At 33.9% G+C, this 17,406-nt stretch overlaps 1 protein-coding gene across 2 annotated transcripts in view; it reads right to left on the bottom strand.

The window, feature by feature from the left end:
- Positions 1–13,773, bottom strand: part of Tfg (trafficking from ER to golgi regulator) — a 29,099-nt gene extending 15,326 nt beyond the window's left edge. For both annotated transcript variants that reach the window (XM_010639624.3, XM_010639623.3), the window contains exons 1-4: positions 13,529–13,773; positions 10,359–10,442; positions 5,609–5,755; positions 2,676–2,843 (exon numbers count right to left, since the gene is read on the bottom strand). In XM_010639624.3, the coding sequence (XP_010637926.1) occupies positions 2,676–2,843; positions 5,609–5,755; positions 10,359–10,442; positions 13,529–13,712 (583 nt within the window). In that variant the 5' untranslated portion in view covers positions 13,713–13,773. The remainder of the gene's footprint in view (positions 1–2,675; positions 2,844–5,608; positions 5,756–10,358; positions 10,443–13,528) is intronic.
- Positions 13,774–17,406: the final 3,633 nt, after the last annotated feature.

Below are 17,406 nucleotides of genomic sequence, written 5' to 3'. Positions count from 1 at the left end.
TGTGATGTTGCCCAGGGCTTCCCATTTGTTAGACAAGTGTTCTAACACCGAGCTACACCTTCAACCTTTTGTTTTTTCTTGATGAGACAAGGTATTGATAATTGCCCAAGGCTTGACTTCTTGTAGAGCTATTCATTCCTCTATATGGGATTTCCTAAAGTATTAAACAAGTAGTTGAAATGTTGTCTTATTTTAGTTGCTTTAAAAGTGTTTTTTTCAAGTTTATCATTAATCTGATGATATCATATATAAATATTCAATTCTTGTTTTCAGAACTTTATACAATGACTGATAATGGTAAAATGAGGTATTGGTTAATGAACTTTCCCACAGGTAACAACTGAAAACCTGAACAAAATAGAAAAAAAACAAACAAACAAACTACAAACTGAAGTAACTGCAAGGAGAACAAATGTTGCAGAAATCAGAAGAGTTTACCCAAATAAAATTATAATTGGTAAGAATTGCCAAGCCCTGACCCTGATAATGCCAATAGTGGAAAATCAGTGTTAACTTCACAGTTGGACCAGTAGCTGGAAATTTAGAGAAAACCCATAAAGTTATCACTGAAGATTTAAAACCTAAAATAAGTATAAAATCTGTCCAATCCTCCATTGACCATAGATTTGGGGAGGAGACACCTCAAGAAGGCTCAGGAAAAAAAGCAGCAGCTAAAGTTGAAAGGACTAATCAATGATACCAGCTGCTATACTCCGTGGGGAGAAATGAAGATGTTTAAACTCACAGATTAACTCTGCTAGGGTAATAATATCAAAGATGCTCAAAAGGTTAAGAATCTCAAAACTGTACAATGTCCAGTTTTTAACCAAAAACCATCAGACATGCAAAGTAACAGGAAAAACTGGCTCATTTTTCAGGGATGAGGCCATAGTCAATGGAAAGTGTCTCTAAATACACCATGATATTGAATGCGACAAACATTTCAAAGCTGCAATTATTAATACAGAGTACCCCAGTTTACAAACTGAAGCTATTTTACAATTTTGGAGAAAATAGCTACACTTGTATTTGTGTGAGAAAGACATCCTTGGTCATGTTTGTCAGTTGATAGAGTTTTTGAACAGAAGCAAAATTTGGCAGAATGTTTTTGTTTGCCAACAGAAGCATTTATGAACTAAGGTATCACTGTATTTTTAAAGAATTAAGCAGCAATATATGTGCACTCATGATTATAGCGGCATAGTTTATAATAACTAAAACTTGTAAACAGTCCAATTGCCCAGCAACTGGAGACTGGATAAAGAAGATTATAAATTGGAGTACTACTCAGTCATAAAGAATGAAACCCTGGGGTTGGGGATTTAGCTGAGTGGTGCCTCCCTCACAAGCACAAGATCCGAGTTTGATTCCCCATACCCCCCCAAAAAATGGGAAACTAGAGACATTAACAGCTAAATGGGATGCACATAAAGGCCATATTCTTAATTGAAATAAATAGGACAAACGTGTAAATCCAAGTTATTTCTCTGGTTTGAGAAATTGAAAGTGTAAATAAGGATCAGAATGTATAATAGATACTGTGAAATAGGAAGAAAAGGTCCAAAGGGGAAGGGGAAGGGGAAGTGGAGGGCAAAGGGGAAAGGAAAGAAGGGAAAGGAATAAATATGACAAAAGGAAAAAAATGGAAACAAAGTCTTTGTAAATCTGGAAGGGTAAAGGGGTTGAGGGGTTGAAGGGAGGGCAGTGGAATGAGGAAAAAAATAAGAACCAAGATATATTATGTAAAAGTACAAATTCCCAATGATGAATGTCATCATATTGTATATGTTAAATGTACCAATAAACTTAGTGAATAAAAAAGAATTTAAATATATATATAAAAATATTAAAGGAAAATACAATTTTAACAAATGTAAAAACAAGTCTCAAGAAAAAGACAGAAATTATAACAACCAATGGCAATTGTAAAGCTGAAAGCCTATAATTAAAATTCAAAAAAAAAATCACAAGAAAAGTTCAGAGCACATTAGAAAAGGCAGAAAGAATAGTAATATTGAAGAGAGTTCAACAGAAATCATCCAACCGAAGGACAGAAAAACAGGACTGAAGAAAAATGAACCTCAGAGACCCATTAGAAAATATCAAGCTCTGAAATTAATAACTGAATCCAAAATAAAAGGGAAAGAAGCAGAAAAATAGTGAAAGAAAGTTTGGCCAAAAAATAATAATAAACTAAAAGATAGGTGCTGCTTTAAGGTTAATAACTTATTTATATAAAAGCTCTCTACATCAAAGCAATTTAAATAGAAATTCATGTTTAATTTTAAATTTCTCAATTTAAGATTAGAAGAGATAGTAAAAGCTATCAGATGTAATTTAAATCCTGTAAGAAATATGAAATAAAATTTTAAAAAAAGGATTAAAAAAACACTTCTAGAATAGTACCTTCAAAAATATTTGAACCAAACAGCATTTATTCTTTAAGGGAGATGGTGCTAGTGACTGAGAAAGACCAAAGGAAAGTTCTCTGGTGTGCTGAAGTCGTCTGATTTTTTTATCTAGTCAGTGTTTTACATGGGTGAGTGCATATGTAAAAATTTATTGAACAAGCTCTTAATAGTTGTGCATAAGACCATATCCAAGTTATTATTCAATAAAGAAAAAAAGAAATGGAAGAAGAAAAAGATAAAGGATGAGCAGAAGCAGAAACTTACCTGAAACCTGATCATCGGTTAAGCCAAATGCTGACATAACATTTTTATTGATTTCATCCTGGTTTTTCAAAGGATCGAAAGCTGACATACTTGCTGCCATAACCTGAGTAGAATGTTTACCGGAAGAATCGGAAGCAGCAGGCTTTTCTTCCCTACCATCCACCGTATCTACAGTAAGAATAAAGAAATAAACAAAAACTTGTTTCCATTTTTTTGTACTCATTAAGGCCTTAAAAATACAAGAGGTAAATATGTACGTGATAAATATTTTTTAAAATGTTAAGAGTAATTATCTTTGAAAACAGAATTAACATCATTTTTCTTTCTTTTCTATACTTGTTTGTATTTTTACTTTTAAAATTGAAAGAGCAAAAAACTGCAAGACAAATAACTTTTTTAAACATTAATTATTTACCTCAAGAATTTCACATATGGGGGCAATCAAAACATTCAGAGGGCAGGGGATTGTCTCAGTGGTTCTGCTACCTGCCCTGCAAGTGCAAGGGCCCAAATTGGATCCCCAGTACCAAAAAAAAAAAAAAATCACTGAATGTGTAAATTTTAAACAAATGTGTTACAATAAAAGACCCTGCCATTAATCATCATCAGAGTAAGCCAGGTGTGGGGGTGCACGACTGTAATCCCAGCACTCGGGAGGCTAAGGCAGGAGGATCACTGTGAGTTTGAGACCAGCCTGAGCTACATAGTGAGTTCCAGGTCAGTCTCACTACATAGTGAGACCCAGTCTCAAACCCCCCCAAAAAAAACAAAAACAAAAACAAACAAAAAAACCATCATCATCAGAGTAACACCCCTCCCCCACTTGTTCTTGACACTTTCTGAAGCAGTTTTGAAAATCCTTTCATGAGTGTCTTCATGAGGTGTGATCAAAAAATACGGTAAATGCTAGTACAGCCTATCATCTAACAGAAAGGCAGTCTAATAAAAATACTAATGTGTACTCATCTACCTTGTTGACCAGATCTGGCACTGTACAACTTTTGGCCCTTCCCCAAAGTTAAAATGACTATAAAAGATAAATGTTTTGGAATCAATTCAGAACATCCAGGCAGCCATAGTAGTGCCACAAAAAATACTCATGAGAAAAGACTTGGAAAACTGCTTCAGAAAGTGAAAACAATAGGATAAATGTGTTCAAAACAAGGGGGAGTATTACAAGGAGTATTAATGACAATGTGTCTTTTACTGTAATAAATTTTAACTTAAACATATTGTTTATCACTTGTATGTAAATATAGGAGCTCCCTTAGCAAGCAAAAAAAAAAAATTTACTTTTTGTTGCAGTTCTATGACTCATATTTTAGTATTAGATATTGAGGACTAAAGAAATAATAGTTGTAGTAATTAAGGTTTCATTTTCTAAAAGGATAAGAAGTATAACTAAATTATTTCAACTTTTTTGTTTTATTTCCATTTTCTATTGATCAATTATTAAATTACATGAAAATCCAAGAAAAGCAAAATTCACTGTGAAAGTATATTACAAAACCACTATGATAAAAACAGCATGGTACTGGCAAAGAAACAGACCCAAGAATTAGTGGAACAGATTAGAAAATGCAGAAACAACTGCTGGCATACTCAGCTACCTCATCTTTGACAAAGGAACCGACCATCCTCACTGGAGGAAAGATGGCCTCTTTAATAAATGGTATTGGAAAAACTGGATTTCAACCTACCAAAGATTAAAACTAGACTCCCATTTCTATGCACTTAACTAAAATTAAATGGATTAAAGATCTAAATATTAAAACAAAAATACTAAACTTGCTGGAAGATAAGTTAGGTAGTGAACTCTTGAAGATATTGGCATAGGAAAAGACTAAAGACCAAAGCCTCAGTAGCACAGGAATTAGCATAAAGAATCAACAACTGGGACCTCATCTTGTTAAAAAATGTCTGCACTGCAAGAGAAACCACCAACAGAGATAAGAGACAACCTACAAGGTGGGAAAAAATTTTTTATCAGCTGTTCGTCAAACAAAGGACTACTATCTAGAACATAAAGAACTTTAAAAAGTCAGACCCCCCCCACAAATTTAAAGACCCAATTCAAAAATGGGCATCTGAAAAGAAAAGGAATTTCTCAGACAAAGTAAAAGCAGCAAATAAGAAAAGAAAAGGAATTTCTCAGACAAAGTAAAAGCAGCAAATAAACATATAAATAAATGTTCGACATCACTGGTCTCTCAAGAGATGAAAATGAAAACAACATTGAGAATCCACCTCACTTCAGAAAGAATGCCACTATCAAGAAATGAACCAATAATAAATGTTGGCATGGTTATGGGGAGAAAGGAATCCTTCTCCTTTGTTGGTGGGCATGAAGAATGGTGCAACCACTATGGAAATAAAAATGGAAATACCTCAAAAAATTAGGATTAGAGGTCCCATTTGACCCAGCCATTCCTGTACTCGGTATCTTCCCACAAGAATTAAAAGAATCATACCACAGTGATATATGTGCATTCATGTTTATAGTGGCATAGTTTGTAATAGCTAAAACTTGGAAACAACCCAATTGCCCATCAACTGGAGACTGAATAAAGAAAATGTGGTTTTTTAAAAAAATAAAATGGAGTACTACTCAGCCATAACGAATGAGTTATTAGAGTCTATAATAGTTAAATGGATGCACATTGAGGACAAACTCTTAAGTGAAATAAATAGGACACACCTGTGTAAATACCATATAGTTTCTCTGGTATGAGAAACGGAAAGTGTAAATAAGGACTAATATGTTGATGAACAGCCAAGTTTGGGAAAATACACATGAAGAGCAGTAGAGTCTGAGGCAAGAATAAGAAGGAGTGACACTGAGGCTGCCATCCTACTCTTACCAAGTGAGTTCTTAAAAAGATCTGCTAAGTGATAAAAACAATAAATCAGACTAAAATGGATTCAGAGTTTACCATTTTCAGGAATACTGGTGGAAGGTCCTGGTTCTCCAGGTGGTTCCAAGCTATCCAGCAAACGATTCACTTTATTTCGAAGTTCTACCAGTTCTCGACGGAGGTATTTCACCTGATTTGATTCAAGGGGTCTTGGCTGGCCATTAACTGAAATAAAAGTATTAGTTTGCTTAAACTTAGAAGGACATATTCTTGAATAAGTATATTAACAGAATAATGTGCAACAAGGAAAAATACAATACCTTTAATAAGTGAAACAAAATCAAATCAAACAAGACACCTACTGACACCTAAATAATATTTAAAAGGAATTCTTTATACCTAATAACATACTTTTTTGTAAACAGAAATTCATCAGTCTTTCTTGATATCAGACCTAAGGTTTATGAATTTGCTACTAAAAAGTTTCTTAGAAGAAAACAAGACATACTGAAAGCTCTATTTTAATGGAAATTAAATTTAACTGATATTACTTGTAATAGAAATTCTGTAACTTTCTAATTAAATTTTACAGTATTTAACATTCTTGAAATAGCGCAAAAACACTATTTTCTACATAATGTTAAAATACAAAAACATGACAGACAGACTTGTTATCCTTCTTGCCTACTTTTTTTTTTTTGGTCCCGGGGATCAAACTTGGATCCTTGTGTTTGCGAGGCAGGTGGCAGAACCACTGAGCTAAATCCCTGGCCCATTCTTGCCTACTTTTTATTTAAAAAAAAAAAAAAAGTTAACTAAAACACCTGATCTAAAAAGTAATCTGTTAAAAATATATAGCAGAACTTCCAATCTATGTCAGCACTATCCTTCACATCAGTGGCTTTCAGAAGCAGTATATAAGCCACAAAATGAAAAATTAATTAATAAGTATTGGCTATTTCGTTTTTAAAATCAAGACTAAATTACCTCATTTAATGTAACCCATTTTGCCCAAATGACTTTCAGTTTACTAAAAAAAAAAAAAAGTGATATCCTTCATTTATCAACAAAGACTACCACTACTTTAGATTTTAAAAAAGAAAAGAAATGACATAAGGATCTGAACACAAATCCCAGTGTAGCAGTTCATAGATTAAAATGCTTTATCAATTGCTATATATACACATACATACAAGCTTCAGAAGCATATTAGAAAAGAACATCTATATGAAAAAAAGATTCAGGGAGATTCTTTGTTATATATGTTTCAAATATTACACTGCCAATATTAGTTTTTTAAAACAATCCACAAATAATTCACATATTCCCAGTTGTGTGGAAGTTCTTCAATAGTAGTACCTTCTACCTACACCAATTAATCATTGACTTTTGACTGCGTATTACTGTTTTATTTTTTTTTTCCCAGTATCTGTGAAGGAAAAAAGGAGCTCCTGATAGCCAGTAACTAGTCTGGCATTGTACGATACACTTATTGTTGCTAGAAGCCAGCCTGATACTCATAGAAAGGCTGTGGTGTTCTATTGAACATAAACATTTTCAAAGAACGTCAACATCAGACAAGATCACAGTGTAATCATGACTCATTAAGGCCATTCCATAATCATGTTAAAAATCAGACAAAAAAAACACTGACCAAACTACAAAAATGACCAAACACCCACTTACCCAAATTAATTTCAATAACTGCTATTTTACCAACAGTAGCTACAGCATCACTTCATTCTTAGCACCATCTTCAAAAGACTTACTAAGATTCATTCCTCTCACTTTCTAAATAATATTTAGTAAGATAATCACAGACTTGCTTCCACTTTCTGATGGCATTCAATCCAGAGTAAAGCCCTACTTCTTGAACCTTACCCCAAATCACCTAACACAAGCCTAAGGCCTTCAAAAATCCTAACATATTCTGAGACACTATATTATCCCTCCTTACTGCAATGTTAATAAATCCAACTTTGTTCAATTAAAGGTGTGTTGCTAGTGGTCTCTATCTGGAGTCCAATGATTACATCTTACCAGAACATTTAAGAACCCTGCACTTTTATTCCTAGATGACAGTATGTAATTTTAAATAATGTTTAAATATTTTAATAATGTTTTATATTATTGTCTAGAACAATACTGTCATCAATTTATCCTTTTTGATGTATATAATTGGTATTCTAATAACCTTTTATGATCCTTTCAGATGAGGGCACATACCAACTGTTCTATGTGACAGATTCCTTATATGAGGTTAAAGAATTTTTTTATTACTGGTTTACCTATGACTGTTAAATACGATTCATGTATGAACACTTTCTATATATAAAGAAAAGATGCTTTAGTGTTCTCCTTTAACTTGTTATATGGAAAGCAGTATTAGACAGTCCTACTTAAAGCCACCTTATACTCCTTGGACAATCAATCTTGGCAATGACATGTTTTAACACTCACTGCTGAATCTGATGTGTTATTACTGTTTAATATTTTGTATCTAAGTTTGTAAGTGACTGGTCTGAATTTTCTTTGAGTTTTCAAAGGAAAAGGTCATATTTTGTTATTCTAAGATTATATTAACACCATAAAATGAATTACTTCATATTTTCTTTGGAGATTCTCAAGAATAGTTTGTGTGATTTTGGATCAAGTGTTCCTAAGTTTTTGGTAGAGTAATTTGTTCAATCTTTTTAATATTAACTGACAAAATCAATTTCCCCAATTTCTTGAAACACTTTCTACAATAAGTTTATCTACAGAAATTGCACAAGTCATCTGCTTTTTAAATGTAGTTATTTACAGTATTAGTAACACATACTTTCAACTATACAGTCATGCTCTTTTGCATTCCCATTATTTGTGCCTTTTTTTTCCTACTAATGTCTATAGAGGCTTGCCAATCGTTCCATATTAAAAATTGCTGTCGGCCGGGCATGGTGGCACACACTGCAAATCCCAGCACTCAGGAGGCTGAGGCAGGAGTATCGCTGTCCAGCCTGGGCAGGATCGAGACCAGCTTGGGCTACATAGTGAGTTCCAGGTCAGTCTCCACTACATAGTGAGACCCTGTCTCAAAAACCAAAAGAAAATAAAAAATAAAACTTGCTGTCTATACCAACTCCCTGCTGTCAAATTTATTTCTGTTCATTATTTTCCTCCTTCTAAGGTGTTTGGGCTTATTCTGTCCTTTTTTGGAAATTTTTGAATTTAATATATAAATCACAAATTTCCAGTCCAGTTTGACAAGATAAATGTTTAAGGCTATAAATATCCCAATGGTAACTTTAGCATCCTCCAAAATCCTTACATAAAAGTATCTCTAATTCCCTTTGTGATTTATTCTTTGACTTATGATATTTAAAGCATTATTTCATCTCCCAAAAGTATGGGGCTGGGGCTTGGCTATCCAATGGTTTCTTCTAGTGAGGCCAGAAAATATGATCTCTAGGATATATCTTATTTTCTTTCTTTATGCTAATATTCAGGCTTACAAGATCCAAACTATTAGTTTAAATTTAAGCCCAGCCCAAGGACTATAGTTAAGGGTTCTTAGGAAAGTCTTTCTAAAGCCCTGACAGCATGTGATATAATAGTTGAACTTCTCTGACCTTTCATGTGCTAAGAGATATATTTTCTACAATATTCTTTTGAAAGTATGGCCTACAGAAAGTCTAGGGTCCAGGACCTATACCACATAGAAACCAAATGAAATTCCTTACATTATACAAACTAAATCCTTCACCATGACTACCAGTAACACTCCAAGAATTGGTGTTTCGAATTCAGGCCTTGGTTTTTAGTTCTATCTAGTTTTTGGTCCCTCAACTTTCCTGAACAAGCCTAGGATCCTAACAAAAATGTATTTATAACAGTTTATCTTGCATGCCCTCAATGCTTCTGGAAACAGGTGGGCTCAGATAATCTAAGCTACCTTTTTACCTGGCCAATAGTACAATTTTAGATTTATTATTATGAAAAGATACTTTCTTTAAAAAAAATTTTTAAAGTTTGTTTTCTTAACATTTTAAAACCTGTTATCTTTCCTAGATGGAGATAAATCGATAAAATTAACAGAATGTCACCCTATTTTATAAAACACTAATATACAGTGTAATAAAATTTTAAAAAATAAATCTAAACAAAATATCCCAGAGAAAGTGGGTATTACTTTTAAACTCTTGCAAATCTTTTTTATTTTTTTCTTCCTTGTGATACTAAAGATTGAATCCAGGGTAGCATGCATGGTAGTTACTCTATGGCTGAGCCAAGACCCCAGGCCCTCTGCTTTGAAAATCTATTAAGATCTATAAGAAATAAGATTTAAAGGATTAAAATTAATTATATTTGTTTTCATTAGGAAATGTATCATGTTATACAAGGTAATTATAAACTCTTAAGAGAACTCCCAATTTGAGCCCTGCAATTATTTTTAATCTGATATACAAGTGGCATACACAGTTATTTACGGTAACAAAGCAAATATAGAATGTAAAAACACGTTGACTTTCTGTTAATCTTCTAAAAACACAAATAATCTAGCTGAAAAATTCTAGCATAGCTAGATTAAAGCTACATTTTAGTATTAGAGCTATCTAAATTATATCTGATTTCAAAATACAAAATAATCTTAACTGTTCTTACTGATTTAAACTTCTATCACTTTCTTAAACCATAAGAAAACTTCAAGTAATTTAAAACTTTTTCAATGCAAAAACTTCATTATCTTTAGAATATTATTTAATTATGAGCTTTTAAAAGGAAAAAAAACAAAGTTTTTAATAAAACTACAAGAAATAGTGAATTAATTAAAAAGTTTACTACTCACCAAATAATGTTAGTTTCAGGATCCTACTACACTGAATTGCAAAGGAAAGGTCAGAACTATCAAAAATTGTTATAAGATCTCCATCTGGAATGTAGAAAAAAAGTTTCAGATTTGTAACAGTAGAAAATGAGGGCCTATGTAAAATTAAAATCCAAAATGTATAACTATAGAGCATAATTAGAATATTTCATTAGAAACTTAACCACAGCAAAGATGTATCTGTTCAGAAAAATACCAAATAAATTTTGCTAAGTTTAATATTTTATGTATACTTTTACTAGTCACTAGGAAGAGATCTACAGTAGCAATATTAAAATTGCTTTATACTAAAATCTTTTCATTTCGAAAGTTACCAAAATTGAAAGTAATAAGGATTCTCAAGTTTAAACCTTAATTCTAAATACAACAAATTGGCAGGAATGGAAGGAAAATCATATAGAACAATAACTCATAATCCCATAAAGGTTTTCTATTTTTCTTTTCTCCCCCTTTTCTTTCACAGAGTAGTTTAATGAATATACAGTCTTCCATTACTGACCATTTTGATACAAAGATGAAAACTACCACTTTGCACAGAGAATTCTGAAATTCTCCAGATCCCAAGGATTAAAGAATACTGCAGCTAGCATACCAATTATGTGCTCTAAAAGTTTTCAAAGCATTAAGAAGAAAAAATGTTTTTAAGAGAGCAAGAATAGTAAATCAATCACAGATAAAGACCTGGTCAGGGTTCTTTGCAACACATCTTCACAAAGTTGGGTTGAGAGTTTTGCCCTACCAAGGCTAAGCGGCTGCTCCAGTAATATTTTGCTATTCTGATTTTAAAACTAATTAGACAGATTTTGGAGAAAGAGAGCAGTAAAAGCCATACATGAGCATTTTGTAATTGTTTTTAGCTCTTTATAATCAGACCCACTTCCTTCAACACATATGCTTAATGTTCAACTCTCAGGGATTTTATTCATAAACATATTTATATAAAAACAAAGTATAGATATAAAAAAAGAAACAAAAAAAGATTGTGATAATGAAACAAAGGGTTTATATGATTCACAAAGGTACAATATGTGTCATCTGACCCATTATAAATAAGTTTTCTGACACTTGCCCTGAATAACTTTCCTTCTTCCTTCACTGAATCCCATAACAGAAATATCTCCAGTAGTAGGAACTTTAGTTACTCCTCCTATTGCCCAACAAAATATAGTACATAAATATGAATAATTAAAAACTGTTTGTTGTTGTTTGGTGTTTTGAGACAAGGTCTTGACATATAGTCCAAACTAACCTTGAACTTGCTATTATAATGTTTCAGCCTCCCAAGTACTGAGATCATAGGTACACAACACCACAAAGGTTTTAAAATACCATGAAAAAGAAATACAATGTGGTAACTAGACACGGAGGACAAATTCCAATGTGGATACCCCAAGCTAAGTATCTACAAATGGTACCCAAGCATCCCATGCCTGTTTCTATAGGACTGTGAGCTAAGAATAGTTTTTTACATTTTTAAGAAGTTGTTAAAACAAATATTGTGATAACGAAATGAAGGCTTTATGTGATTCACAAAGCCACAACAGACACTATCTGATCCATTATAAACAAGTTTTCTGACACTTGCCCTAAATGAAAAGAAGCTTGAGAGAAGCTTGCCTATCAGTGAGGCCAGTTTAAGACATGCTAAGATTAAGATCAGAGCAAACCATCTCAAGTTAAAAAAAAGAAAAAAAAAAGACTTAAAAATCTGAGGTAAAGTCAAGAAAAAGAACAAATAACTGAGCTGGAGAATTAGCTCAGTGGTGCCACCACCTGCCTTACAAGCACAAGGTCCTGAGGTCAGTCCCTGGTACCAAAAAAAAAAAAGAATAAATAACTGATTGAATTAAGGCACACTTTCGGAAGTCATGGATGTGAAACCTGACATATTATAAGTAGATAAGGTTAGAAATGAAGAGGAAAAAAGTTACTCTCCTTTATAGTTCCTTAAATTGAATGACCTCAAAACATTACTTTTGAGTGCCCTTAGATCACGTATTGCAAAAAGAAAGAAAAGTTTTACCTATAGCTAGATGGCTGGCTTAGTTGGTCACCAACTGATTTACATAGAATAACCTGTACAAAGTAATAATTGCACAAATTGTCCCTGTACAGCCAGCGACAACAGTTTCCCTTGCATCTCAGCAAAGCCAATCTGACTAGGTTCTGAACATTGTAATGTAGGCAGAAATACACCACCTTGAAGCCTAGCAAGTAAAATAAATCTCTTTATAGTCTTATCTTTGTCCAGCTCCCTCCTAGATGTTAACAGCAAAGATGAACTTCTAAGTCATGTGTTGAAGATTACACAGCTCCTAACAGCTTGGGTCTACACAAGACTTCTTCAGTGCCAAACCACTCAAGTTTTCTGTTACAGTAGCTGTTATTACTTTAAGACAATTTAAGACATAGAGACAAAGAAGTGACTATATTAGTGATAAAAGAAAACCAAGAGTTTAAGAGTATATTAAAAAGGGTGGTGTAAACAGCAATGGCAAATGCAGAGCCAAAGAAGAGTAGACTGCATATATAAGTTCAGCAATAAAAAAGAGACTGGTATTCACCCAAAAAGCAAATTTTAGTAGAGACATTAACAAAAAAAAGCTGGCTTAATAGAAAACGAATATAATCTATTATAATTCCATTGCATGCTGGATGAAACTGTCATATAAAATTCATCTCCATAAAAATAGTTTCATGGCCAAATGAGTCTGGGAACACTGCACTATACAAACTGACAATGTGCAACATCATGCTATGGTGTGAAAATTTCTACAAAAAAGATACTGTCTTTATTTAAACCAGTTTTCCCTTACTTTGTTGATCACATAATCTTTTTTCATTTAATCATACTGGTACTGACATCCCTTTTGTTATGGGAAATACAAATGAATATTTGGTTTTTTAAAAAAGAAAGTAAGCCTGAATTGTTTGGACAGGGGAGAAAAATACGAAGGTATTCTAACATATAACCTTCTAGTAATACTAGAATTAGCTACTGTTAATTTATAAAAGAATTGTACCAACTATATGGACATCCCATGATGACTCAAGTACCATAAAGGAGTAGCAAGAGAGTCCAGAAAAAAAAGGCAAATGAATAAATATTTTAAAAACTACAAGAATCTTACCTTCGTCTTTATACTTTATTGTAACTTCATCGTTACTGAGAAGTTTTCCTCTGAAAACTCGTTGCATCATTAATACTAATTCATCGTAAGTAATATCTTCATTATGTATGGGAATTCGTCGAATATCCTCCCCAAGTTGAGCTTTGATAATTAGCTTCCCACTTAGGTCCAACTGTCCATTCATGGTAGACTCCAGGATGTTCTATATAGACAACTCTAGAGAAAGACTGATAAAAATGATTTTGATGATTAAACAAAAAGGAAGTGTCTTAAAAGTTGAAAATAGAACTATTATTAGAATGTAAGAAATTCTGTCCTTAAAAAGTGATTCACTGTCCAAGTGTTACCATATTCATGTTAAAATTTTGTAGTTAAAAAACATGTGTGTCTGTTTTGTCTATTGTTTTATCCACAAATTTAACTAACATTATTACCTTGACATGTCCTAACTTGACATGTATACAAATTCCTGATATTCCACCCAAAATCTACCTACTTCCCTTAAGAGTTTTTCCCATATATTACTGATAAATTCCTTCCTTCAGTCTATTCCTAAAAGAACTGTGCTAACTGAATGGATATCTCATTAAATAAAATGGCCACTCAATTACCATAAAAAGGAGGCAAGGGGCAGGCAAGAACAAAAGTCCTGGGTTCCTACTTCTCTCTAAGACCTTATAAATCTGACTGCTAATACTTTTAAAATATCTCTGAAATCCAACACTTCAATACCTTCAGTGCTACCAATTTTATCTAAACCACCATCACCTTATGTTTTAAATTACTGCTAGACACTCTTTAACTGGTCTGCTCTTTTTTCTTTCTGTCCACTTCTAATCTGAAGTCAATGTGCTTAAAACTTCCCAATAGATCTCCATCTCATCAAGTAAATCCTACAAGATCATGATCTACCCTTTGGTCCCTGACCAAGTACTTAACCTCATTTCTTAATTCTTTCCTACTTTTTTCCCCTTATTTATCCCTTCTACACCAAAAATTTAAAATTGGTCCCCCTTCAATATCTTTGTAGCTTATTTCATTTTTCTTTAAAGGACTTAATGATATTAGATATTAAAATTTATAAAATTTTTAGCATCCTTATTACTAGAAAGTAGAAACAAAATTTCTGTATTCCCACTGTCTAGAAGAGTGCTTCAGACATAGTTGTTTGGTTAAATGAGGGAAAATAATTACTGGTATCAAAATTCTATTAGCCTACAATTTTAATGGTAACTACAAAAAGCATGTGTGAACATAAACAGGCTCAAATTTTCTATCTAAAATAAGATCTCATGAGTTCTTTTTCTAATTTCACTCTATTTTGGGAACTTAAAGAGAAAGGATGAGTGAGATTTCATACATTAAGAAATAAAACAAGTACCCATTAAATACTAGTCTGCTACATAATTTTCTCACTGCTTGGGTTTTACCTTCACCTTATTTCACGCCATTATAACTCTGTAATCAGAAATTCAAAATATCTTCCAAGGCCTCCAGTAATCTGTATTATTATTGCATAATAATGTATGTACTCAGGATCAAATAATGGGTTAAATGTCACATCAATTCCAAGACATCCTGGGTAAATCTATGATCACTGAGTATTTCCAGTAGCAATTTCTGCTGCTCCAAGCAAATCTCATAAGGCTCCTTAAATTGTCCTACTCCCTCCTTCTGGCCACATTTGGGGTTCAACATCCTGCTTTACTATGAGCAGCTCAGTTTCCTTCTCTTAGATTTATTTAACACTATCAATTTCTCTCCAATTTTGTGCATGTGTAAAAGCACTCACTGTGCCTCAACATATAACCCTCCAAATAACGTGAAAAAGTTTTCGTGAATCCTGTATCAGGAATAGTGTGTAAAAATGTCTAATAAATACCCTAGTCCTCTCATCTAACAATTCCTTAAATAAATACTCTTGACTCTTTCATCTTCTGGCCAGAATGATTTTATTAATAATTCTTTAATGAAATGGGGCATTAAAACTAAATATAACACTCCACGGTCAGTGAAGAACAAAGTGAATTGTGTTCCACAATCTGAATGCCACACTAGTCTTGATGCAGATAAAAAGTTAGCTTTCTATGTTATCAATTTCACAATGAACTTCTCATGAAGACTATGATGAACTGAAACTTCCATAAAACCAGGTCTTCCCTGTAGCCAAACTTGTCCTCTGCATTTAGATATTATTTACTAAATACCTACCAAGTATAATTACTTCTGAAGTATAATTACTTCAACAAGATGGTAAATACTCCACTTTGTTTGTACTGACAGCCTAAAAGTAAAAATCTTTCAACGTATTTGCTGTCTTGTCTTACCTATAGGATGTGTAAAACAATAACATACACAGGGGCCAGTACTTAGCTTCAGTGAGATGGCATTATCTACTCCCAGTACCACCTAGAATAATGCCTGACAAACAAAAGGTATTTAATCAACTGTTTTTGTACCTTGAACAAAAGATGAAGAGTAACAAGTTTCTGATAAGGGACTTGAAAAAAGGAGTTCTTAAGTCACACTTGCACATTCGACCTTCTTTATGTAGCTAAAAGTAACTCCCCATATCAGACTTACTCTTAATTAAGAGAAAATTTCAACATCAAATATACAAAATAGTTGTTTTTTTGACAGGCACTCAGTTCTAATAGACCCGAAAACTCCAGTCACTTTATACTCTTTATCTGCCATGTTTGCCTGCAAATCCACTTTTGCTGTTTCCCATTCATTATAAATTTCCCATGGGGAGGAACTAATGCTTCTTTCCTAAGGCTGTCCCTCCCATATGCACATTCATCCCTGCAGAATAAACACAGTACCACAAAAGTGTGCAGGAAAACTTTTCCTCGGAGGATAAATCTTATTTACACATCTTTTTCTCTATAGAGATCAGTATGAACAACTAGTTCTTAGACTAACAGCTGATAGGATCCACAGTGCATTTTCTTCTAACTGTCCTTGCCCCGCCCCCTCGTAAATCCAGAAAACACTGAACCACTAATTTGCCTATCTTCCACCTGGAACACTTTTCTGAGTACTGGAGATAAACTGATAGGACCAAGAACACAGTTTTAAAAACCTTGCTTCCTGCACTAGGATCTAGGCTCAGTGACTAAATCTCTGGCTCCATTAACCCCGAGGGTAAGGTCCTGCTCAAATTCAAAAGTAGTTCCTTAGACACCTCCAGAGGGTAGTAGTTTCCTTCAAGAAATCCTAAATAAAACCTCGACTATTCCAAAAGAATGCAAAGAACCTTAAATGCGGCCTGATCAGAGGCATGTAGCAAGATGATAAAGATTTGCAGAGTGACCTCGTCCTCGAAGGCTTTCATCGTATTCAAAATGAGAATATCTAAATTTGAATGCGTCTTTGTAATTAAACGAGATCGTGCATTTAAAATACTCAGCAGAGTGCCTTGAGAAGCTAACTCTTAAAAAGTTATCATTTTCACTATTAAACCGAGCTGGGCCTCCAGACGGCGATTGATTAAGCACTGACACAGCCAAAGAACAAGGTTCCTCTTCTGTGACCCCAACTTATTCCCACCTCCACCCTTCCCAAACTTCCAAGCCCTTCTGGAGTGACACCAATCACTCCAGTCCTCCTAGAGCCCCTCTTTCTCTGGAAATCAGACCCCTAGAGGCCAGACGCACCAGCACTAGCAGCTTCAAACGCCCCCTCCCCAAGGCCCGTAGGCGGTGTCCAGCCCTCGGTGGCTGGTGGGCCCTGCCCCGCCCCGGCCTCGTCAGGCCTCCTCTTTCTCAGCTAGAGCCCCTTCCTAGGACCCCTCCAGCCCCACCCGCCCGGCGCCAGCAGGTTCCAGACAGGCGCTCTCAGCGCTTCCAGGTCTCCGGCCTTCTCCGGGAGCAACC

Source organism: Fukomys damarensis, unplaced genomic scaffold (genome assembly GCF_012274545.1).
Source record: "Fukomys damarensis isolate Sample0158 unplaced genomic scaffold, DMR_v1.0_HiC HiC_scaffold_24, whole genome shotgun sequence".
NCBI lineage: Eukaryota > Metazoa > Chordata > Mammalia > Rodentia > Bathyergidae > Fukomys > Fukomys damarensis.
Note: the sequence above shows the minus strand (reverse complement) of the source record. Positions and strands in the feature narration are given on the sequence as shown.